This window comes from Hypomesus nipponensis, chromosome 25, assembly GCF_054491055.1.
Source record: "Hypomesus nipponensis isolate SF chromosome 25, ASM5449105v1, whole genome shotgun sequence".
Taxonomy (NCBI): Eukaryota; Metazoa; Chordata; class Actinopteri; order Osmeriformes; family Osmeridae; genus Hypomesus; species Hypomesus nipponensis.
Window position 1 is genome coordinate 541,936 of NC_140385.1, and position 25,565 is coordinate 567,500.

At 49.0% G+C, this 25,565-nt stretch overlaps 3 protein-coding genes across 3 annotated transcripts; 1 reads left to right on the plus strand and 2 right to left on the minus strand.

Annotated features, from left to right (window-relative positions):
• Positions 1-672: 672 nt before the first annotated feature.
• LOC146221541 (sodium/hydrogen exchanger 9B2-like) lies at positions 673-6,542 on the plus strand. The gene is made up of 11 exons (XM_084691684.1): positions 673-772; positions 920-1,090; positions 1,176-1,318; positions 1,415-1,542; positions 1,899-2,074; positions 2,328-2,428; positions 2,496-2,645; positions 3,694-3,802; positions 3,876-4,012; positions 4,879-5,053; positions 5,619-6,542. Exons 1-11 carry the CDS (start codon positions 673-675, stop codon positions 5,693-5,695), a joined length of 1,467 nt encoding a protein of 488 aa, XP_084547810.1. The 3' UTR covers positions 5,696-6,542.
• Positions 6,543-10,401: 3,859 nt separating this feature from the next.
• On the minus strand, positions 10,402-19,552 carry LOC146221542 (F-box only protein 41). Its single transcript, XM_084692038.1, has 13 exons — positions 19,470-19,552; positions 19,176-19,194; positions 17,227-17,969; positions 16,090-16,239; positions 15,187-15,335; positions 14,709-14,941; positions 13,798-13,913; positions 13,202-13,354; positions 12,663-12,758; positions 12,438-12,556; positions 12,118-12,279; positions 11,036-11,145; positions 10,402-10,509 (listed from the first exon to the last, which is right to left on the minus strand). Exons 1-13 carry the CDS (start codon positions 19,550-19,552, stop codon positions 10,402-10,404), a joined length of 2,241 nt encoding a protein of 746 aa, XP_084548164.1.
• Positions 19,553-20,159: 607 nt separating this feature from the next.
• On the minus strand, positions 20,160-22,983 carry LOC146221543 (early growth response protein 4-like). Its single transcript, XM_084691351.1, has 2 exons — positions 22,324-22,983; positions 20,160-22,129 (listed from the first exon to the last, which is right to left on the minus strand). The coding sequence occupies exons 1-2, from the start codon at positions 22,460-22,462 to the stop codon at positions 21,003-21,005; spliced, it is 1,266 nt and encodes a 421-aa protein (XP_084547477.1). The 5' UTR covers positions 22,463-22,983; the 3' UTR covers positions 20,160-21,002.
• Positions 22,984-25,565: the final 2,582 nt, after the last annotated feature.

Below are 25,565 nucleotides of genomic sequence, written 5' to 3' on the forward strand. Positions count from 1 at the left end.
ACCACTCCACCCCCTAACCTCACCCCTCACCACTCCACCCCCTAACCTCACCCATCATCCCCTCCTTCTCATCTCTCTACCCCTTCACCCTCATCTTTTCATTCTCTCACCTCATCCCTCCTCACCCCTTATCCGTTCACCTCCTCTCCCCCTTACCTGCTCATGCTACCTTTTCACAACCATACCCCTCACCCCTCCTTCTGCTCTTCTCTCGACCCCTTCACCCTCACCTCCTCCCTCTCCTCCTCCTGCTACCTCCACACCCTCTCCCCTCTTATTCATTTCCATCGCTCAGTCATTTTCTGCCAGCAGAATCTTCAGGGTTTCTTCAGGACAAATCGTTTCTCCGAAGTGAGTTAACGTTTTACAGAAATGCGCACTCCCGCTGCTTATAAAGGAAGAGGAGACTCTGGACTTTAGGACCTCTGAGACACACACCACGCAGGGGTAGACAGAGAGAGTGGGAAGGAGAAGGAAGCAGGGGACTGAAGCTGAGAAGAGGAACTCCCACACTGGGCTCCACACTCTCCTACAGAGTTCTAGAAGGACCTGGACGTTCTCCCTGCAGCAGGTAACTCTCTGTTGGAAATGTTGAACTGGTGGAGTCAGGTTGGAACTGTGGTCAGGCATGTCAGGTCAAATGAAAGATTGTGTGTGAGTGTCTAGGTGAGGATGACCATGGCCGACTCTTCCTCCTCCTGTTCCTGTTGTAACAACCTGAGACAAAGATGTCCTAGACCTCAGGGCTTGCTGGCTCAAGTCATCACCAAAGGTGTGTGTCTGTGTTTACGTATGTATATCTGGGGTATATGTGTGTGGAAATGTGTGCAACAGGGAGTGTGAGTATCAATGATTAAACCATTGTGTTTGTAATTAAATGCTTAGTCAGGATGTGTCACCCGTTGCTTCATCCCTGCAGCATGTCTGCTAGCGTTGCTGTTCGGGGTGGTGTGGTCCATCACCCAGAGAGAGTGTCTGCCTGGAGGGAAGCTGTTTGGTGTAGTGATCTTGTTCCTCTGTGCTGTGTGTGGGGGCAACCTGGTGGGGATGATCAAGCTGCCCACTCTCCCCCCCTTCCCTCCTCTACTTGGTATGTTCCACAAACTGCACTGGAATACTCAATGGAAACACCATTTTAAAACCAATGTTCTGAATTGTGTGTATGTGTGTGACAGGGATGTTGCTGGCTGGATTAGTGCTGCGTAATGTTCCCTATGTAACTGATGCAGTGTACATCGACCAAACATGGTCTGTTGCTCTGAGGAACATCTCTCGGGCCATCATGTTGACCCGGGTTGGACTAGGACAGGACCCTACGGTACTACAACTAGAAATACTTCACACACACAGACCACTTCCCAACAGGGGCCTGAGCAACGATGAGGGCCAGTTCTGAGTGTGTGTTTGTGTGTAGGCTCTGCGGAGGCTGAAAGCGGTGTGTTTGCGTGTGGCAGTAGGACCCTGTACAGTGGAGGCCTGCACAGTTGCAGTGGTGTCTCACTTCCTCATGGGGCTCCCCTGGGTATGGGGCTTCATCCTGGGGTGAGTCAAGTCTGGCTGTTGTTTAGGACTGAACTTCACCGAGTTCTGTCCCTGTGTCTCCAGGTGTGTTCTGTCTCCTGTGTCTCCAGGTGTGTTCTGTCCCTGTGTCTCCAGGTGTGTTCTGTCCCTGTGTCTCCAGGTGTGTTCTGTCCCTGTGTCTCCAGGTGTGTCCCCTGTGTCTCCAGGTGTGTTCTGTCCCTGTGTCTCCAGGTGTGTTCTGTCCCTGTGTCTCCAGGTGTGTTCTGTCCCTGTGTCTCCAGGTGTGTTCTGTCCCTGTGTCTCCAGGAGTGTTCTGTCCCTGTGTCTCCAGGAGTGTTCTGTCCCAATGTCTCCAAGTTTGTCCCCTGTGTTTCCAGGTTTGTCCTGAGCGCTGTGTCTCAGGCGGTGGTGATTCCCTCCATGTTGCTCTTACAGAAGGATGGTTATGGGGTGCAAAACGGCATCCCCACCTTCCTGATGACTGCTGGGAGGCTAGATGCTGTCCTGGCCATCACCGGCTTCACCACCTGCCTGGCTATAGCCGTCTCCAAAGGTCAATTAATACAATTATTTTTGCAATGCTGTACTCTGTTGTGTTAATCACAGTTCTGTATGCTATTCTGTGCTATGCTATTCTGTGTACCTTAAGATAGTTATTTAGTAAAATATGATATGCTTTGCTATGATTTAGCATTTAGTAACATGATTTTGCATGCTAAACTAAGATATGCTATGCTATGCTATGGCATTTTGTTATGCAATTTAGTACAATTGGCTAAGCTAAGCTAAGCTATTTGTCTTTGCAGACACTACCTGGATGAACAAGGGCCTGCTGGATGTGGTTGGAGGCATGGGGGTCGGACTCCTGCTGGGAATATTCATCGGCTTCTTCCCAAGCAAGGATCAGGTCTGGAATACGTTCGTGTGTTTGTGTTTGTGTGTTTGTGTGTGTTGACACCTCTCTCTGTGTGCAGGAGGACTTGGTGTTGAGGCGCTGCGTGATGCTGCTGGGTCTGTCTGTCTTCTCTGTGTTCGGCTGCAGAGTGGTGGGCTTCCCTGGAGCTGGGAGCGTGTGTACCCTGGTCATGGCCTTCCTGGCAGCCCTGGGCTGGGGGGAGGACAAGGTGAGGGTGCTGGCTATCAGGACCAGGCAGTGTCGTAGTCAAGACCACCTAAACCGAGACCAAGCCATGACCAAGACCAGAGTGTATCGAAACAAGACCAAGACTTTGAGGGGTCGAGGCCGAGTCAAGACCAGACCAAGGCAGTTTGAGACCGGGTCAAGACCAGACCACTCAAACATTTAACTTAACATTATGAAGTCGGGAGAGTTATGCAGCTTACATGAGTAAACATTGATGTAACATAACTTTATATTCATCATTAGCTACATTGCTTTATGTGGCCTGGCTCGTTATCACAAACAAAATCTGGCAAGAAACTGAAACTAACGCCCTGAAACATACCGTATGTTACTTAATAATACTGGCTAAATCTCCACCATGGGGGAAGAGATTTATGGAGAGTTTTGGTACAGAGGCAGATTGCAAACGCTAGGTAGCTTTGCTAGCTTTGCTAGCTTTGCTAGCTTTGCTAGCTTTGCTAGCTTTGTTTACAACTAGCTTACCTTTTTTAATGTTTTCTTTCTAAATACCAGTAAAAGTTTGATGTAGGCCCAGTGCCAGCCGTCTCAGTAAGCGTCTCTTTGTAGAATTTACACTAACTGTGTGTTTTCTTTAGGACGTGTAAACTGTAGATTGTAAACTCTTTGTGGTTCAGAAATCTAATTATAACTGATTCGGCCGACATCTTCAGACAGCCACTGTTTCGCCCATCTTCCTCATTCACTTTTGGGGTGCGAGGAGGCGTGATGGGTCATTTCAAATAAGAAATGAGTTAAGTTATTGGTTGAATTTGAAGCGTGACGTTTTACATCCAATAACAGTAATCATTATTACAAATAAATTGCACAGGCAATTTAGTGATATTCCCGCAGTTGTGGTCTTGACCGGTCTTGAAATAAAATCCTCTTTGTCCGAGACCGAGACAAGACCGAGACCTTCAGAATGTGGTCTGGAGACCAAGACCGGTCTGGGGTACTACAACACTGGGACCAAGGTCTGTGCTGCCTTCATCAAGTGTGTTTCTCAAGTGTGTGTGTCCTCTACCCAGGCCCCAGTAGCAGCGATGGTGGGGAGAGCATGGGATATCTTCCAGCCTCTGCTGTTTGGACTGATCGGAGCAGAGATCACTGTGTCCACTCTGGACCCCAACACTGTGGGTAAGACATGTTACTTTCACTATAAGCACGTCTCATGTGGAGGAGAATCAAGGCTGATGACCTCTGTCTCCAGGCTTGGGGATGGCCTGTCTCTGTACAGGCCTGCTGGTTCGTCTTCTGGTTACCTTCCTCCTGGTTCACTTTGGAGGGTTCACTTTGAAGGAGAAGATCTTCATCTCTGTGGCTTGGATTCCTAAAGACACTGTCCAGGTCAGTATGAGAGTGTGTGTGTGTGTGTGTATTAAGGCTGCAACAACGAATTGATTAAATTGATTATTTAAAGCGTTGGCAACGAATTTCATTATCGATTCGTTGTGTCGTGCGATTATTACGCCACTCAATAAGTCGCGGAGATGTTTGAGTATTAAAAAAAAAAGTTTAGTTGAGCGCGGAGCAGAGCGGAAGTAGAGGAAAGGCCATCGGAGAGACGTTGTTGAGTAACGTTGTTCTGAAACACCTGGCGGAGAAATCAGTACGACTTAAGTCATAAGGTGTTGGTGCATTTCACACTAAATACGTCGAAAATGTGTGTTAATTGACCAAGGTGAAGTTAGTTTCATATTCGACATTCGTCTCAGATTCGGAAGAAGCGACTTTGCAGCGTCGCGTTAGGGACCGGGTGAAAACTACCCATTGCATTTAGAAGAATTTAGACTTTTACAATATTTTTATGAATATAAAACCTCAAACAGACACCAGAGTATCTTAACAATGTCTGGTATACTTCCACAGCCTTTACCTTTTCAATTACATTTCAAATAAAATGATAGAAAATAACTAATCTTTGAAAATAGCTTAATCCTTGCAAATCTTAACTTTTTCAAAATTGTGAGCCTGTTGGTGCACATTCTGAATATTTTTTGCACTGTGAATTTGCACTGTCAGTTCTGTTTTTGAAAAAAGGGTCTGAAATTAATGCTTTTTTGTTTTTTTATATCTGATTCAAAACTAACGGTTATTTTAGCAATCGATCAATCTGTCAATTATTTTTATTCGATTAATCGATTACTAAAATAACCGTTAGTTGCAGCCCTAGTGTGTATGTGTGAGGTTCTGAGGGGTTCTTTGTGTTCCAGGCGGCCTTAGGTTCTGCTGCCCTGGACATGGCTCTTGTGGAGGGAGACGAGGTTCTGGTGAAGTTGGGTCTGGATGTTCTGACGGTGGCGGTTCTAGCCATCCTCACCACAGCTCCTGTTGGAGCGCTGGGGATCGGACTGGCTGGACCCAGACTGCTGCACAGACACACTGAGGGTGAGGACTACACACACACACATACACACACACACATACACACACACATGGCTCAGAAGTCCAATTTAAAATACAGATTTCCCTAATCCTAACCTTAACCAAAAATGCATCTTCTGCTGGTGAACAGGGGTGTTACACTGCTGCAGCATGGAGGTAGCCCCCTCTGGTGGTGAACAGGGGTGTTACACTGCTGCAGCAGGGAGGTAGCCCCCTCTGGTGGTGAACAGGGGTATTAAAATGCTAGAGCAGGGAGGTAGCTGCCTCTGGTGGTGAACAGGGACGTTGCAGTGGGACAGGTCTGCTGTGATGGAATGTACTAAAACCCAACTAGGTTACCATGAATGTACTGTATATAATTAATGTAGAACGTATTTAGTGATTGGAGAATGTATTTAGTGGTTGGAGACTGTATTTAGTGATTGGAGATTGTATTTTTATGGGATCACTTTAACGGAAGGATGCTAAAGAAAAATCTCCATCCTGGATTAACCATAATGTTTAATTATATTCTAGTCATTCTTTACTCAGAGGTTGAGTTTGATTGGCATGTTGATTGTCCCTGTAGATGAGGAGGGCGGGCCAACAAGTCAGACAAAGGACATGATTGGACAGAAGAAAGACTTCCATGAGAGTAAATTATGAGACTCCTGATTGGTTGAAAATCTGCCATTTGTATTGACCACTGGCTTTCCAGAATGCATTATGAATGAACTACCCCCTGACAGACCAACCACAGCTCAGAACACTCCCTGACAGACCAATCACAGCCCAGAACACCCCTCTGATGGACCAATCACAGCTCAGAACACCCCTCTGATGGACCAATCACAGCTCAGAACACCCCGCTGATGGACCAATCACAGCTCAGAACACCCCTCTGATGGACCAATCACAGCTCAGAACACCCCTCTGATGGACCAATCACAGCCCAGAACACCACTCTGATGGACCAACCACAGCTCAGAACACCCCTCTGATGGACCAACCACAGCTCAGAACACCCCTCTGATGGACCAATCACAGCTCAGAACACCCCTCTGATGGACCAATCACAGCCCAGAACACCCCTATGATGGACCAACCACAGCTCAGAACACCCCTATGATGGACCCATCATTTACATATTTCTGTGACCGCAAGTGGATACCGTGGCAACCAGGGGGCTTCCAGTGTTTGTAAACACACTGGTAACATGTGTCTGTTTAAAGCAGTTCCAGGTAGCTCACCTGTCTTGAGCACCATGTAGGCCTCAACGCAGGGGCCTGGGTTGGAATCCAGCTTGTCCTCCCCCCTCTCTCTCCCCTCTCCCCTCTCCCCTGTCCCCTCTCTCTCTCCTATCCCTCTTCCATCTCTCTCTCTCATCTCTCTGTCTTCTACATCTCCACTCTCTCCCCTCTCTCTCTCCACTCTCTCCCCTCTCTCTCCCATCTCTCTCTCTTCCCTACGTCTCCTGTCTTCTTTCACTGTATCTGTCTCAATAAAATAGAAATGCCCTAAACATTTTATGATATATTTCTAGGCCTTGTGTTTGTAGAGACACTGGTAACCTGTCTCACTGTTAGAAGACAGAAGTGGAAGGGGGGTTGGAGTGAGGGGGGGGGGGTGTAGGTGACCAGAGTCTATTGACTGACAGCTAGAATGAACCTTGACACACATCGGTATGGTGACAAGACCTGAAACCAAAGGATGTGGTCTTACCTTATTCTTATCTGCTCGCTGTGTGTGTGCTCGCTGTGCGTGCTCTCTGTGTGTGTGTGTGTGTTTGCTGTTTGTGTGTGTGCTCGCTGTGTGTGCGTGCTTGCTGTGAGTGTATGTGTGTGCTTGCTGTGAGTGTGTGTGAGAGGTGGGTGGAGGAAGCAGCCGTCACAGAGTAGGTAAACAGCTTCAGTCGAGTCTGGAGGGTGCCTGATACATCTCTCTGTCTGGAGGGATGATGACGATGATCACCATGATGACGATGATCACCATGATGACGGCCTTCTCTCTCCTGCTCTGTGAGTTTCAAACTGTTTAGAAAACTGCAGCTGTACACAGGGGTAGCTGCTGTTCATAGAGAAGATCCCTAAGGTGGAGGTGGAGGGATGCAGAAGTTTCTGGAGCGGACCTTTAACTTCGTGATGTAGAGAGAGAGGGGGGCTGGGATGTAGAGAGTTGAAGGACTTGTAAAATATTTATATAGTGTGTGTGTGGGTGGGGGGGGGGGGGGATGTAGACTCAACTTCTGTAAAAAGCTTTGGTCCAAAATATTTTTCCCACATTATGTGTGAAAATATTTCTACAGACACATTATCTACAGATTACATCTACAGAAATGGACATATGCTAAACGATTTGACAAATGTAAAACAACTACTACTTTTGCATCTGTAAAAGAGTTTTGTGTATGTGTCAAAGTTTTGAACATGCAAAATATTTTACTGATGTAAAACCTTCTCACAAATGCAAATTTCTCCCTCATTTGATCCAATGTGTTTTCCTCTGGTTTGTGCTGCAGGTTGCTGGGGGCTGCTTTGTGTTAGAGCGACCTCTGTGGACGGTAGGAGTACCACATCCATCCTAGAGATATCCATCTCCTCTCCCTCTCCTCCATCTCTCCATCGCTGTTTGTCTCTCTCTTCATCTCTCCCTCTTTCTCTCATTTCCTGTTCTCTCTGGTGGGTTCACAGCCAGAGCAGACTGAGGGCCTCATTTACTAACATTGCGACCGCAGCTTAATCTGCGCCTTTGCCAAACCGCAAATAGCGGACGGTGTATTTCCGCATTTTGCGTGGTATTTATCAAACCATTTAGTCATTTTTAGTCATTTTTTTCACCAGATCCTCGCCGGGCAATCAGCGCCCATTAGTGTTAATTAGCGCCCCGTTAAAAGACGGGAAAAATCGCCTGCATGTTACTGCCACCATGGGTGCTTCGAGGAAAAGAAAAAAAAAAGTTCAGAGAACAGGAGCTAGAAATATACATTCCCACTTTCCCTTATACCCTCCCAGCAGCGGTAATGTGCGTTTTTACTCAAGTGCGCTGCCTTTGTAAATACGGTGTTATGTCTTTAACCGCTTAATTACGCCTGAAGTGGCCGCAATCTTGTTAGTAAATGAAGCCCTGAATGTTTTATTTCACTGTCAACTAGCAGGAAGTGCTTCTGAGAAGCAGCCTGTGTACCTGTGGTGGTGTTTACCCAGTGTCAGGGTGGAGCAGCCTGTGTACCTGTGGTGGTGTTTACCCAGTGTCAGGGTGGAGCAGCCTGTGTACCTGTGGTGGTGTTTACCCAGTGTCAGGGTGGAGCAGCCTGTGTACCTGTGGTGGTGTTTACCCAGTGTCAGGGTGGAGCAGCCTGTGTACCTGTGGATGGTGTTAACCCAGTGTCATGGTGGAGCAGCCTGTGTACCTGTGGATGGTGTTAACCCAGTGTCAGGGTGGAGCAGCCTGTGTACCTGTGGTGGTGTTTACCCAGTGTCAGGGTGGAGCAGCCTGTGTACCTGTGGTGGTGTTTACCCAGTGTCAGGGTGGAGCAGCCTGTGTACCTGTGGTGGTGTTTACCCAGTGTCAGGGTGGAGCAGCCTGTGTACCTGTGGTGGTGTTTACCCAGTGTCAGGGTGGAGCAGCCTGTGTACCTGTGGTGGTGTTTACCCAGTGTCAGGGTGGAGCAGCCTTTGTACCTGTGGTGGTGTTTACCCAGTGTCAGGGTGGAGCAGCCTGTGTACCTGTGGTGGTGTTTACCCAGTGTCAGGGTGGAGCAGCCTGTGTACCTGTGGTGGTGTTTACCCAGTGTCAGGGTGGAGCAGCCTGTGTACCTGTGGTGGTGTTTACCCAGTGTCAGGGTGGAGCAGCTTGTGTACCTGTGGTGGTGTTTACCCAGTGTCAGGGTGGAGCAGCCTGTGTACCTGTGGTGGTGTTTACCCAGTGTCAGGGTGGAGCAGCCTGTGTACCTGTGGTGGTGTTTACCCAGTGTCAGGGTGGAGCAGCCTGTGTACCTGTGGTGGTGTTTACCCAGTGTCAGGGTGGAGCAGCCTGTGTACCTGTGGTGGTGTTTACCCAGTGTCAGGGTGGAGCAGCCTGTGTACCTGTGGTGGTGTTTACCCAGTGTCAGGGTGGAGCAGCCTGTGGCCCTGTGGTGGTGTTTACCCAGTGTCAGGGTGGAGCAGCCTGTGTAGCAGTGGTGGTGTTTACCCAGTGTCAGGGTGGAGCAGCCTGTGTACCTGTGGATGGTGTTAACCCAGTGTCAGGGTGGAGCAGCCTGTGTACCTGTGGTGGTGTTTACCCAGTGTCAGGGTGGAGCAGCCTGTGTACCTGTGGTGGTGTTTACCCAGTGTCAGGGTGGCCAGCCTGTGTACCTGTGGTGGTGTTTACCCAGTGTCAGGGTGGAGCAGCCTGTGTACCTGTGGTGGTGTTTACCCAGTGTCAGGGTGGAGCAGCCTGTGTACCTGTGGTGGTGTTTACCCAGTGTCAGGGTGGAGCAGCCTGTGTACCTGTGGTGGTGTTTACCCAGTGTCAGGGTGGAGCAGCCTGTGTACCTGTGGTGGTGTTTACCCAGTGTCAGGGTGGAGCAGCCTGTGTACCTGTGGTGGTGTTTACCCAGTGTCAGGGTGGAGCAGCCTGTGGCCCTGTGGTGGTGTTTACCCAGTGTCAGGGTGGAGCAGCCTGTGGCCCTGTGGTGTCCCTGGTGGGCCCCATGCTGAGTGGGCTGACCATAGGACAGACAGTATCTAGTATCTAGAACATTCACTGTTCTGTAGATTCAGCCAGCGAACACTCCTGAGGAACTCTCCCGTCAGATCTATGACAAGTTTTCTCCCGTCTGACTTCCTCACAATTTCTTTCGTTTTCCCAGTTTGTTTTTTCAGTTCAGTCAAGACACGTGTGTGTGTGTGCTTTTAACCATTTATTGTCATGGTTAATATATTTATGTATATGGTAGTGTGGTTCTCTCAGGAGAAACTCCCTCCTTGGAGCAGCTAGGAGCTATCACAGACAAACTTACAATGAAGCTATGAATCAATATGTGTGTATCTTTCCTGAACTCGTTTTATACACATTTTCAAAGTATTTTTTGGAACTATCAATCTCAAGAAAATATTTTATTAAATGTTTAAAGTCTGAATTTTGTGACAACCCTGTTTATAATAAACAAATGTTTAAGTACGAATCTTGAGGTTTTCTTCTTCTAACTAATGTAAAAACAAAGCATTGTAAACGTGTTCATGATGTGAAAACAAAACATATAAACATACAGGATATAAAAAATGAAAAGTGGAGACAAAACTAAATTCATTGTCCAGTTCCTCTGTTCATTCTGCCTCAAGATTGGTGGGGTGATGTTTCCAGCCTGGCCTGATTGGTGGCTGAAGTTGTCAGCTTAGCTCTGATTGGCTGAGTGGTGGTAATGGAGGCAGGAGGAGGATGTCAGCAGAATCCCTCAGCTGGAAGACGTCACACACACCTGGACACTGCTGCAGGGCCTGGAACACACACACCACATCACACACACACTTGGACACTGCTGCAGGGCCTGGAACACCTACACCACATCACACACACACTTGGACACTGCTGCAGGGCCTGGAACACACACACCACATCACACACACACCTGGACACTGCTGCAGGGCCTGGAACACACACACCACATCACACACACACCTGGACACTGCTGCAGGAACACCCCATATCTCACACACACACACACACACACACACACACACACACACACACACACACACACACACACACACACACACACACACACACACACACACACACCTGGACACTGCTGCAGGAACACACCACATCTCTCACACACACACACACACACACACACACACACACACACACACACACCTGGACACTGCTGCAGGGTCTGGGACACACACAGTCTTTCAACACCACAATGACACATTTGTAGGACAGAAGTAGCTCCAGGCATGTAGACAGACAGGCAGGCAGGCAGGCAGACAGGCATGTAGACAGACAGGTCGGCAGACTCACCTGCAGACTGCTGACCATGTCCTGCTTGTGTCTCTGAGCATCAGAGCTGTCAGCATCCCAGTCTGTCACTCCCAGCCTGACCACCATGGACCTGAGCCCTGCACACACCCCTGCAGGGGGAGGGAGGGAGGGTTAGCAGACTGGACAGGGTGATTAGGGGCCAGCCCTGACTGAGAGGAGAATGGTGGCTAAACAACTCAAACCCTCCACACAATGTTCTAGAACACCGTGCACACAACATTCTAGAACACCCTGCGCTCAACATTCTATAACACCCTGCACACAACTTTCAAAACATACCCTCCACACAACATTTTATTAAAAAACGCAACATTGTATTACTTTTTCTTTTTTTGCTTTTAATCGTTTTTTGAAAAAGTTAAGTTTATTGAGGATTTCATGCTATTTTCAGAGATTAGCTCAAATAAAAGGTGTGGAAGTAGGCCACTGATTATTTGAATAATCTGGTGTATATCTGTGATTTTTCAGTACATTTTTGAAAAAGTTATTAAGATTAGTGAGGATTTCATGGTATTTTCAGAGATAAGCAATTTTCTAGTATTTTGTTTGAAACTTAATTGAAAAAGTTAAGGATATTGCAGTATACCAGACATTGTTAGAATACTCTGGTGTCCGTTTGAGGATTTATATTCATAAAAATATTACAAAAGTCATCATTTTTCAAAATTGTATGGGTAGTTTTCACCCGGTCCCTAACGCGACACTGCAAAGTCGCATCTTCCGAATGTGAGACAAATGTGGAATATGAAAGTAACTGACACACTGTTTCGATACATTTAGTGTGAAATGCTCCCACACCTTGGATGACTTGGGTTGATCTCTCTGCCTCCACCATGTGTTTCAGAACAACGTTACGGGTCTCTCCGATAGTCTTTCCTCTACCTCCGCTCCGCTCTGCGCTCAACTCAACTTCTTTTGTTTTATACTCAAACATCTCCGCGACTTATTGAGTAGCGTAATAGTCACGCGACACAACACATTTGTTGTTGATGTACCAAATCAATGTGCCTAATGTACATTCAGGGGGTGTTTAGGTCAAGGGTCAGAGGAGAGAGACTCACTGTGCAGGTGCAGCAGTGTTTCCGTGGTGATGGGGGTGGAGGTGAGGGTGAGCGTGTGCAGCTGCTGCAGTCCCTCTCTGCAGAGCAGCTCTCCTGCCCCCTGCTGGTCCAGACCGCTCACACGCTCCAACTCCAACACCTGCAGGCCGACACAGCTACGCACTGGACACACACACACACACACACACACACACCAACACATACACACAAACACTCACTCATACCCACACACACACATTCACACACACAAAACACTGATCAGCTTTCCTCACTACTTACCAGATGTGACGTATCAACTGCTGGTCTAAAATGTCACTCACCAACAGCAGCCAATCCCTGAACACTGCAGCCAGCCCCGCCCACACCGAGCACACGGAGGTGTGGCCAACACCGACCAATCGTCTGAAGGCAGCGGTTGCTGAATCTTGTTGGCTGTTGACTGACAGAGGAGGAGGGCGGGGCTTATAAAGGAAGAACTGACTGACGAGGTGACTTCATCACCATGGTTACTGTAGTAAACATCCCTGGTATCCATGGTAACTCACCATGGGTGCAGTGGTGCCACCTGGAGGTGAGTGATGCTCCTGCAGCCAGCGCCCAGCGCCCAGATCACCTCATGACCCAGAGGATCAGACGAACTCCTGACACACACAGATGTAGGTATGTGTGTATGGTTCCTTCCTGTAGGTGAGTGTGTGTGTGTGTATGGTTCCTTCCTGTAAGTGAGTGTGTGTGTGTGTATGGTCCCTTCCTGTAAGTGAGTGTGTGTGTGTGTATGGTCCCTTCCTGTAGGTGAGTGTGTGTGTGTGTATGGTCCCTTCCTGTAGGTGAGTGTGTGTGTGTGTATGGTCCCTTCCTGTAGGTGAGTGTGTGTGTGTGTATGGTCCCTTCCTGTAGGTGAGTGTGTGTGTGTGTATGGTCCCTTCCTGTAGGTGAGTGTGTGTGTGTGGTCCCTTCCTGTAGGTGAGTGTGTGTGTGTGTATGGTCCCTTCCTGTAGGTGAGTGTGTGTGTGTGTATGGTCCCTTCCTGTAGGTGAGTGTGTGTGTGTGTATGGTCCCTTCCTGTAGGTGAGTGTGGTCCTACCTGTAGGTCAGCGTGTGCAGGTGGTGGCAGTAGCAGCTGGCCAGCCACAGTGAGCGGTCTGTGAGGACGTGAGGACAGTGAGACACCTGCAGCAGCAGGAGGCTCTCTCCTGCACTCCTCAGCAGGGCCTCCAGACCCTCTTCCAGACACGCCCTGCTCTCTCACACACACACACACACACACACACACACACACACACACACACACACACATGATGTTCTGGATGAGACAGAGGGAGTTAATGATGTGGACATGACTGAGAGGAGACCTGATCACCCATGACCGTGAGGGAGATGTTCTGGTATCAGTACTTTACTTCACTATTTAAAGGTTGAAAAAACGTTTATGTTTTTAATTTATTTGTGCCATGTTGTGTGTAAAAACATTTGAGGATTTTTTTTTTTTGAAAGGCTGAAAAAATATTTTCTTTAATATTATATTAAAACATTTCTTGATTTTTTTTCAAGGTTGATTTTTTTGGTGTTTCTTTTTGTGTATGTATGTGTGTGGTGTGTGTGTGGTGTGTGTATGTATGTGTGTGGTGTGTGTATGTATGTGTATGGTGTGTGGTGTGTGAGTGGTGTGTGAGTGTGTACCGTGTGTTCTTGTGGTAATCCTCCCTCCTCTCTGCAGGGTGTCTGGGTCTGGGCCGCAGCTTGTGCAGGACCAGGTACTGGGTCTGTGTGCACCACTGGGACATGGTGCTCAGGAACTGGAACACAACATGACCACAAGACAACCGCAACATGACCTTAACATGACCACAAGACAACCGCAACATGACCTTAACATGACCACAAGACAACCGCAACATGACTACAAGATTAACCCAACACCTTCTATAACCACATCGCCACCACAAGATGATAATGATGGTGGGAATGGTGATGAAGAAGCAGGTGTGTTCATGGTGGTGATGAAGAGGCAGGTGTGTTCATGGTGGTGATGAAGAGGCAGGTGTGTTCATGGTGGTGATGAAGAGGCAGGTGTGTTCATGGTGGTGATGAAGAGGCAGGTGTGTTCATGGTGGTGATGAAGAGGCAGGTGTGCTCATGGTGGTGGTGATGAAGAGGCAGGTGTGTTCATGGTGGTGATGAAGAGGCAGGTGTGTTCATGGTGGTGATGAAGAGGCAGGTGTGTTCATGGTGATGATGAAGAGGCAGGTGTGTTCATGGTGGTGGTAATGAAGAGGCAGGTGTGTTCATGGTGGTGGTGAAGAGGCAGGTGTGTTCATGGTGGTGATGAAGAGGCAGGTGTGTTTATGGTGGTGGTGATGAAGAGGCAGGTGTGTTCATGGTGGTGGTGATGAAGAGGCAGGTGTGTTCATGGTGGTGATGAAGAGGCAGGTGTGGTCATGGTGGTGATGAAGAGGCAGGTGTGTTCATGGTGGTGATGAAGAGGCATGTGTGTTCATGGTGGTGATGAAGAGGCAGGTGTGTTCATGGTGGTGGTGATGAAGAGGCAGGTGTGTTCATGGTGGTGGTGGTGAAGAGGCAGGTGTGCTCACCTGGACGGACACGCGAGCGTCCTCCAGCCTGACGTGAGTCCACACGGCCGGATGTCTGGCCACCATCCTCCAATCAGAGCAGACCTCTGCAGCCAGCAGCAGCGTCCTCACGTCCAGGAAGGGAAACACACAGAACAGCCCCGCCCTCAGGCGCAGGAGCCCCGCCCCCAACGCCCCGTCACCACGGCGATACGGGCTGGAGTCCACCGAGGACACGTCTAGGGGAGGGGCATCTGTTACACTGTGTGTGTGTGTGTGTGTGTGTAGGTCCTACCTGTGCCAGGTGTGTGTGTGTGTGTGTTTGTGTGTGTAGGTCCTACCTGTGCCAGGTGTGTGTGTGTGTGTGTATGTCCTACCTGTGCCAGGTGTATGTGCGTATGTGTGTGTGTGTGTAGGTCCTACCTGTGCCAGGTGTGTGTGTGTATAGGTCCTACCTGTGCCAGGTGTATGTGCGTGTGTGTGTGTGTGTAGGTCCTACCTGTGCCAGGTGAGTGCGTGTTCCTGACAGCAATGTGTCTTTGGATCTCAGGTGTGCTCCAGGGTTGGTCCTCTGACAGGGAATCTTCCTCCTCCTCCTCCTCCTCTTCCTCAGTGCTATGATGTCGATGAGGACCTTTCCTCCAGGTCCTGCACCCCCCCCAGCCCCCCGGCCTCTGCCAGCCCCCCAGCCTCTCCCAGCCTCCAGACCCCAGAGACAGTGTCCTCACGCGGCCACTAGGGGTGCTGGAGAGACAGGACGTCACCAGCAGGTTCAGTGTGGATGAACTCTCTCTCTCTCTCTCTCACACACACACCTACCTGTATTGGTGAGGGTACATCTCTTCTCCAAGTCTGTATGGCTCTGATACACTGGTACTCCTCTGGGGAGTGGAGAGGGAGAGGGGGGGAGAAGTCGATTTACAAAGTTTCAACTTTATCGTCAAAGTAAAAAATTAAATTTATTCATTTAGCAGACTTGGAGAAATTATTAAGGTTAATTAATAAATAAGGTTTAAAATATTAAGTTAAAAAAACAAAAAACAAGCATAAAATACATTATATTTTGAGGCAATAAAAACATTGTTTAGTGTTTATCTGATGTTAAATATGCATATAAAATGGAGATCAAAAATATTACAACATAAATACAACAAAAATGCAACATAGTCTTAATGTGTGATTGGTACCAGATCTCCATCAGTTAACCTACCTCTCACCCCTGACCCCTGATCTAGATGACCCTAGATACAAACCTACCTTGTGTCCTATAACCTTTGATCCCAAGATTTGTTCTTCGCTGCTATGATGGCTGTGTGTGTGCTGTGTGTGCTGTGTGTAAGGTGTGTGCTGTGTGTAAGGTGTGTGCTGTGTGTAAGGTGTGTGCTGTGTGTAAGGTGTGTGCTGTGTGTAAGCTGTGTTGAGCTGCAGCAGTTGTCTCTCTGCACGGTCAGCTCTCTCCAGCAGAGATTCGATGAACACCTGGAGACGAGCCTTGGCCATGGCCTCTCTCTCTGCTGTCTCTCTGAGGAAGCTCTCTATCTCACACACCTCCCTGCACACACACACACACACAGATATACACACACATACATATATACACACACATACACACACAGAAGAGAGAGTTGAGAAGAATCAGAAGAGACAGTCCTCACTTTACCTTCACTGCTCACACACACAAACACACACACCCTCACACATACCTCACACACACACCATCACACCCTCACACACACACACACACACACCCTGAGGTCCTGAGAGTCCCTGTCAACAGCATTTATCATCAGGCAGCTGGGCAGACACCCGGCTGAGACGACATCGCCCCTGGCAACCCCAATCTCTGGACTACACGGACCACAATGCATCACACAGGAAACACTGAGGACAACACCATCTCACGGTCAAACTTCAGATTTTTGGGAACATAGATTCCATATATATAATATACATATATAAAATATACATATACTCACTGCTGTGTGTCTGGTCCAGAGTATATACAGTATATATAGACTCACTGCTGTGTCTGGTCCAGAGTATATACAGTATATATAGACTCACTGCTGTGTCTGGTCCAGAGTATATACAGTATATATAGACTCACTGCTGTGTGTCTGGTCCAGAGTATATACAGTATATATAGACTCACTGCTGTGTCTGGTCCAGAGTATATACAGTATATATAGACTCACTGCTGTGTCTGGTCCAGAGTATATACAGTATATATAGACTCACTGCTGTGTCTGGTCCAGAGTATATACAGTATATATAGACTCACTGCTGTGTCTGGTCCAGAGTATATACAGTATATATAGACTCACTGCTGTGTCTGGTCCAGAGTATATACAGTATATATAGACTCACTGCTGTGTCTGGTCCAGAGTATATACAGTATATATAGACTCACTGCTGTGTCTGGTCCAGAGTATATACAGTATATATAGACTCACTGCTGTGTCTGGTCCAGAGTATATACAGTAAATATAGACTCACTGCTGTGTCTGGTCCAGAGTATATACAGTATATATAGACTCACTGCTGTGTCTGGTCCAGAGCTCTCTCCTTCCCCTGTAGCTCTGCCTGCAGCTCTGCCATCATCTCCACGGATATCTGCACCTGTCTGCTGAGCAGCGAGGCCCTCTGCTCCACCTCCCTCTTCTCCTGGTCCAGACGCTCCCCCGCCCTCCGCTGAGTCTGCAGCTCCTCCTCCCTCCTCTCCAGCTCTGCCTTCAGCCTCCCCACCCTGCGCTCCACCCTCTCCTCCACCTCCGCAAACGTCCTGGCCATCCTCTGGTCCAGCCCCAGGCCCAGCCTCTCCTCCAGACACAGGCCCCGGCCAAACTCCAGCCCCAGGCTTATCCGGCCTAGGTCCCCCAGATCCAGCCTGTCTCCAGACAGACCGGCCAGGGAGGTGGGGAGGGCCAAGGGGCCGGCGGAGGGGGCTGCAGTCCTGCTGGTCCCCAGGTGGTCGTCCTTGATGAACAGCTCTCTCAGCAGCTGGGCCGAGGCAGAGCAGGAGGCCAGGTCCAGACAGGCCAAGGGCAGCTGCTCCAGGCCCAAGAAGGAGCTCTGTCTCTGGGCAGATGGGGCTGTGAGGAGGGCCAGGGCCCGGGGGCTGGAGGTGCGGGCGCGGGTGCGGGACAGGACCAGCAGGGTCTCGTAGGTGTGGCAGCTCACCAGGTGAGCCCTGAGCTCCAGAACGGAGGGGAAGCGGGCGTGGTCACAGCGGGGGCAGAAGTAGGGGAGGTCATGTGATGCCATCTCTGACCACTCCCAGCTCTACAGGTGTAGAGGTCGGAGGTCAAACAGAGGGGAGAGTGGGCCGAGGGGGAGGGAGGGGCCTCATTTCAGGTCCAGGAAGTGAGGGATGGGAGAGAGGAGAAGAGAGAGAGTCCAGGTGTGTGTTCCTGCAGGAGAGGGGACAAACACTTTAGTCTTATACTGCAAGCAGAAATGAGGTCAGTGTGTGTGCACGTGTGTGTGTGTGTGTGTGTGTGCGTGCGGTGTGTGTGTGTGGTGTGTGTATTTGAACTCTAGGAGCTTCCCTCACATTGAGGTCACAGTGGTTTTGACTAAGTGTGTGTGTGTGTGTATTTCATTCATCGTCTACATTAAGTTTTAATGAGGATCCTGTCTCTTAACATTACAGAATGATATCCCCCTCCCCCATAGAGAGAGAGTGTATGTGTGTGATTGAGTGTGTGTGTGTGTGATCAGGACAATCTAGGTCATTGTTGGTCTGCTTCACCAGGGACTTCTATATAACCAACACTGACCCTGAGAAGAAAGAGAGAGAAGAGAGGGAAAGAGAGAGAGAGGGAAAGAGAGAGAGGGAGAGGGAGAGATGGAGCGAGAAAGGAGAGAGGGAGAGATGGAGAGAGACAGAGAGAAAAGAGAGAGGGAAAGATGTAGAGAGAGAGGGAAAGTGAGCAATAGATGGTGAGATGGAGAGAGAGAGAGAGAGAGAGAGAGAGAGAGAGAGAGAGAGGGGGGGGGGGGGTGGAAAGAGAGGATGCTGGTTCTGCACCTTTATTGCATGTGTGACTGCACTCGGCTGTGTGCGTGTGTGTGTTATGATTTTGACACGTCAAAAAAGGTAATCACGCTTACGTTTGAAAATAATGAATTTGGGGGTAAGGAGAGAGAGAGAAAGAGGTAGAGAGAAATTGGGGGGTGAAGGAGGGGGGCGGATGAGAGAGCACGCGGAGTAAGATAACATGCCATGAGTCCTCGCTCCACTCTTTATCCACGGATGAATGAGCAGAAAGAAAGGATGGAGGAATGAAGAGATACCACATCTGCCGTTTGATTCTGTGTGGTATCTCTCCTCCCTCAGCCGTCCAGAACCAGGGAACACAATTCAGTTCAACTGACTCATACTACCGTTACGTTGCTGAGTTAAAACGCGTTCACTTTAAGTGAGTTGTTTAAGGCGCGGTTACAGTAGAATAACACATCGTTCAGATTTATAGGATATTCTCTCACCTGGTACTGGACTCCGTTCCTGGTCCCGGTAAAGGAACACTGTCACACAGAGACGATTTGCTTCGGTTTACATTTCTCTTCGGTACTGTGGTTAATACAGCTGCTCTTTACCGGCGTCGTCCAGTCCGTTCGTGAGTCTCAAACTAGATGTTCTACCTCGCGCATCACTCCTGTCGCTTCTCATACCGGAGACAGGCGCGCGAACCAGCTCCTGCTGCTGCCCTGACGTAGGCCCCGTGACGACAGGATGCGCTCGGGAATCTGACTGGAGGAGCGGGTGCAGAGCAGACCTACCGGAGAGCTCCGTTCAGGCTCTGCAGCCTCTGCGCTCGGTAACGGAAGTGAATTGATGCGTAAACTGCCAGTGGGTTAACCATTATAAAAGACGAGTCGTCAAGTGAAGGAACTCTGCCTCCTCGTGCATGACTAGCGGTGCTGCTGGGCATCAACCGTGACGTTCTGGTCCTAATTCTTCAACTGTAATTATACAGCTCTGTTTGCGCTATTTACCAGATTCACTCACTGTCCTTAGGTAGGCTGGATCTCTACTTGAGATTTAGTAAAAAGAGTTGTGTACAGTTAGCTGGTTCATGCTGTACGTTAGCAATATGTATGGCACCGGTGTTGCACACGGGAGAATGGTGCTGATGTATTGCGCGTCACCTATGTTGGTGTTTTGTACATTCCACATAATTAACCTTTTAAATTTGTATCTTAAAATATTTGTGTATTATCTTAAAAAAATAATGTTGTTACGTCGCAATTTACCCAAGGGGATAAATACAGTGTCAACCATCAGGCTCTGAGCTGCAGTGTCCATTAATAACCACAGAGTGGCAGCAGAGAAATAAAATGCAAGGAGTGTCCATGCACGCACAGACGCAGGTCTGTTTCAAATGTGTTTGAGAGACGGAAAGGTGAGTATGGATTCTGGAAAATTGACTGATTCAGATTCAAAGCTTATTGTTTATATTTTTATTCACGTTCATGTTTTTAAAGAACACAACATCTCGGACGGAGCAAAGCGCTGCCCTTCATGCGTAAAGAAAGTTACGTGCTTCTGTTATTGTACATAAAGGCACACTAACGTGTGCAACTCTGCTTGTCAACTACAATGTTGAAGTACCGCGTGTCTCTCCTGGAGAGCTCTTACAAAAGTGACATCAGAAAGCATCTGGCTGTTCTAGAACGTCTGGAACAGAACCATCATAGATTTACAATCTGGTCGGATTATAGACACATTCCGTAGACCACATCATATAAATGTACTCATAGAAAACGGAGTTGGGAGAATATAAACATATACTCAACAGGTTTTGTCTTATAGATGTATCCAAATATAAAGTGTTAAGTTCACATATCTTTAGAAATATAACGTTTACATCGATCAAAGAATGGTTATGTAACCTGTGACAGGCCTTTACTTGTAAGATCGTCATGCAGTTTTTCACAAAACAACACTTTACAATCAGAGATGTTCTGTGTGGAGACACAAGTTAACAGATCTCTCTCTCACTCTCTCCGCCTGCACCGGTCAACTAACTAGTCCGCCCCTCTCTCCTCTGCGCACGTGTTAACGGATGCAGACAGTAGAACGCACAGCCGTTCGGAAGAGGACAAAGTTCCAGTTCCAACATCCTCAGGAGAATGTTCAGCCCACCTCGCGCTCTTTACCGACGAGAACTTCCATCACATAATGCAGCACCCGCGCCACAGTCCACCAGACTGACGTCTCAGTAAACGTTGCCATGATGAGGTCAGGTCAATCGGAGCCTCGTAAACACCAGGATAAACTCTCAACCATCGCGGTCACTGGGGGCTCGCAGTTCAGACACCGCCGGGGAAGGCGAGGGTGTAGGCTGCCATCATCTGAGCGCGCAACTGCTGCTTAACATGCACGCGCCCGTGCCTCTTCCGCTCGTCGCTGCGCGCGAAGCGTTTCCCACAAACTTCGCAGGAAAACGGCTTCTCTCCCGTGTGCGTGCGCGTGTGCGTGGTCAGATGGTCACTCCGGCTGAAGCTGCGCAAGCAGATAGCGCACTGGAAAGGCTTGTGTCCGGTGTGGATGCGAACATGCCGGTTAAGCTCGTCTGAGCGCGAGAAGCGTCGCTCGCAGCCAATGATTGGGCAGGGGAACGGCTTCGCCTTCACGGTTCCCTTCACGGGGCTCTTCCTGGCCCGGGAGGGTTTGCACGCTCCCACCGGTGTGCCGGTGCTTCTCGGGAGCACGGTGGGCAGGAGGGAGGAGAGCAGGGCGTCCAGGGAGGAGCAGAAGGAGGAGGCGGGGTGGAGGAGCTCATTCTGGCTTTGCACGCTCCCGGCCTGCACCTCCACACTCTCCGGTTTGACCCCGCCTGACGGCACCAAGTAGCCACGTGCCCAGTCCTCCAGCAGACCAGGCTCCTGCTTGATGTCCTGCCCGGTCTTCAGATCACCGGCACCGGCCGCGGGGTGCAGCAGAGAGTCCAGTAGCTCCGCTACTTCCGCATGATCCAGTCCCGGTACCAGGAGCATTGGGTCGGTACTGACCGCGCACTGACCCTCACCGGGCTGGGAGAACTGGTCGCACCCGTTGCAGCTGTTCTCAAACTCGGTCTTGATCACCAGCTGGGGAGCCGTGGGCTGGACTGAAGCCGCGGTACACGTCTCGCGGCTGCAGCCGTTGAAGGCTGGCTCGTGGAATGGGGAGTAGAGCGGAGCGGAGGCGCTGTCGGGGAAGGATGGAGAGAGAGCTCCGGTGTTGTCAGCCTCGGTACCGGGACCTGTGCAGATCCCCACGATTTCCGTGATCATGTTAAGGATGGCATCAGTGCTGCAGTGCGCCCCCGGTAGCGCCTCCGTGAAGAAGCTGCCGGTGTAGGCGAGGGAGGGTGACAGTGTATCAGAGGAACCGTCACTCAGGTCGGAGAAGAAGTCCGAGTCTGAAGCCTCGGTTCCCGGTGAGAACGCGCAGCCTGGCGGAGAGAGAAGGAAGGAGACACCGTTATTACCGTCTTACCGCACGGTGCACTGATGCATGGATTGATAACTCTGTTTAAAACAACCTGCACAGTGATGATTTGAAGTTATGCAGGCAGCACTTAATGCATTAGACACTCTGCAGTAGTTACATAAGCATGAGCCGTGAGAACAGGATAACTGTACATACCTTGCCGGTCCAGTAATCCCAAACCCACTTCGGAATCGGTACTGTCGCTGGGGCTGGGGCTCGAGCCCACACTGTCCACCCAGGCACAGCACGCGTCCTCAAACTGCGACATAAAGCTGCTCTCTTCGCTCAAGAGCATGGTGGGAACCGGATGCGTTATAGCTCGTGGAAATTGAGTTAAAAAGGTAAACGAGCAATTTCACCTAAATCAATCAGTTATGAAATTGAACGGTTATAATTCAATTTTATTAATCTTGTTAATAAACGATTAATTTATCCAAAACGATCAATTCCAGGGATTCCCTTCAAGTGAATCAGAGCAGATTGTAGATGTTAGCCGTTATTCCAAGTCGATGTGAATGATGATAACTGGGGCTCGCGATTCTCCTTTTTATACTCTACGGTCGCTAGGTAGAAGCCCTTGCCTGCTATTGGTCGATGCAGACTCGAGGATTCCCCCGCTACGCGCTCCAGTGCCCAAACATGGTCAGAGGATGTGACGGGGGTATCCCCTCGCCTTAAAAGGACACACAGGAATGTGACGTGAGGAAGGGATTCTCTAGAATCTCCCTTCTATGCGACACTCGCTTTCTGGCGTGAGATCAGAGGAGCTGGAGGGATGATGCGCGAGGCGTATTACACAACTAACCCACTTTATAATGCAGCACACCTACAGCCGCGCGCACTAGATACACGCACGTGTTTTACCTGCTGCACCTAGAAAGTCGTCTGCAGCAGATAAAGGATCAGGGGAGGATCGTTTTCTTGTCAGAGTATTTCAGTCTGCATGAAGACTGTATTTACCTCTTCGCAAAGTCACACTCCACATCTCAGCCAACAGGTGCGGTGAACGAGGATAATAACGTGAAGCAAAACTACAACAATACTACAATAATTCTACAATAATACTACAATAAGACCAACGCGCCACTATGACATCTGAAGTATTGCAACATTAGCTGATTAATGGTGGGACAAAATTGATACTTTAGATCAGTCAGTAGGTACAATCACTGATACCGTGCAGCACAAACAACAACATCTCAGGCTGAACATCAGCCACTCTGATGCAGGGACGTCGTAGGTAGAACAGGAAGTGCTCCGTCGGTGCCCTTAGGCCGAGTAGAGCACGCGCGCACACACACACTATAGTTGCAAATAAATGGATGATCAGTTATGTTGTGCGTTTGTGTGTGCGCATAGGAGCATGGTTAGACCGTCTCTATCTGTCTCCGGTTCCGACGGGGGCAGGGATGATGAAATAACCATGGGGGAAGAGAAAACTATTAAACGAGACGTTAGAGAGAAGCTCGCGCTTCGTCAGAGTCTGTCTGGATGGGTTGACGGGAGGCGCGTGCTGCAGCTTGGTTCAGATTCAGCACCATTGACAGAGCACATGCGCAGTCACAGCAGCGAAAGCAGGGGAGCAGAAGCCCGTGTTTCACGCAGTGTGTGTGTGTGTGTGTGTGTGTGTGGACATTAGAGTCTGATCAACATGGCGCATAAACACAGAACCCATCACAGCACCAAATTATGATTAGACCCGGTTCCCCCTCCCTCCAGCCCCCGCAACACTGGAGCAGTCGGTTGCTAAGCTACATGCTCCCGCCCACTCACCCTGTCTCAACAGCGCAAGGATGGAAAAGTCTGTCCCACTCAGGCGCGAGCCAGCGTTCCACAACACGTTCTGTCAATCAATCACCTGTCCCTACGCCACGGTGGGAGTATTCCGCCTGTTATGAGGGGCCGTTAAGGAAATAATTCAACTGTCCTTACACAAACACATTTGAAACGCATACACATTCATACTCCTGAAAACTCACATCCACATATGTGAAATGCTCGCCTCGACACATGAAAAGCATTCACGTGTGAAATGTTCACACAGGCATTGATACTCCTGAAAACACATGGAACGCGTGCACAGACGCATGGGAAACACATTCACAGTCATGTACGAAATGCTCAAGTCTTATATAAAGATGAGTGAGAAGCTGTGAGAAAGTAAGAGTGGAAGATCATTTTCAATATATTATTTTTCAGTATATCTGGAAGTCAGTTCAGTAGTTTAGTAATTTTACAGAAACATATTTGCACATAGTTTCACATAGCTCCTCTTACCTGTGTATATGTTCAAAGGCATGCGCCTTTAATGCCTTTAATGCCTATATAGGGTAGGCTACTCAGACAGGTCGAAAACAACAGCCTTCTGATCCAGAATATCAGATGTCCTACATGCCTATAAAATCTATGTTTCAACATCATAGTAAATGTTTGCACAGGTTAGCAGGGGGTGCATTTTAGGGCACGGCTGTAGTGTCTTGCCAAGAAATGCACCAACTTACTCTGGTTACTCATACTAGTCCCCTCGATGTACAGCTAGAATCATTTGATCCTGGGACATACAGAACAGAAATGACATGAAGGGTGCATTTCAGGGCAGGGCTGGGCAAACTCCAGAACCCCCACAGCAAACTGCGTCACAGTATTCTATAGTTCTAAAAGGTCAGTGCAATTAACAAAACAACGTCGTGATATATTACATGCAACATTTGAGTTGCAGTTCTCATCGTGAGTGACGTAGGGCGGGTGTGTTATGGAACGTCTTGACAGACGGCCTTGGTTCTAATTCTAGTATTGCCTGAATCATTAGGAAATTGTCTGCACGTGCCAATACCGGAGAGGAGCGATTCCTCCCGTTGAGGGGGCGAGGTGTGTCCTTGACTAGAACGGCTGGGCCGTCTGAACAAGTTTAGCTACCTCCGCCTCCTATACAGATGATCAACTGTATTCATCAGCACAAACACAAGACAAGTCTTTGTGTCAACGACGCGGTTCTGACAGGCGCGCAGCCTTGTTTCCCTCCTCTCTCATTGCTGCAGCCATTTTCTATATTTAGTCACGGTCCTGCTGGTAAACGGCCTTAGTTGTCATCGTCTCTGTATTCACTTGGAACGACCACAGAAGCGCGCAGAAGATCGGTAAGACGTGGAAGCCAGATGGTTGACCGTCAGTTGTTGAGGTATTCTGCTCTCAAACCGCCCGAGGGCGCTGTTTGTCTCATGGTTTCAATGTAGCACATGCATTTTGATGGTCAGTCAACCTTGAATGAATGTTTGTGTAAAAGGGGGTTAAACAGCCTTGGAAACACACACACACATTAACACCCCCCCTCAAACACACACACACACACACATTAACACCCCCCCTCAAACACACACGCACACACACACACACACACA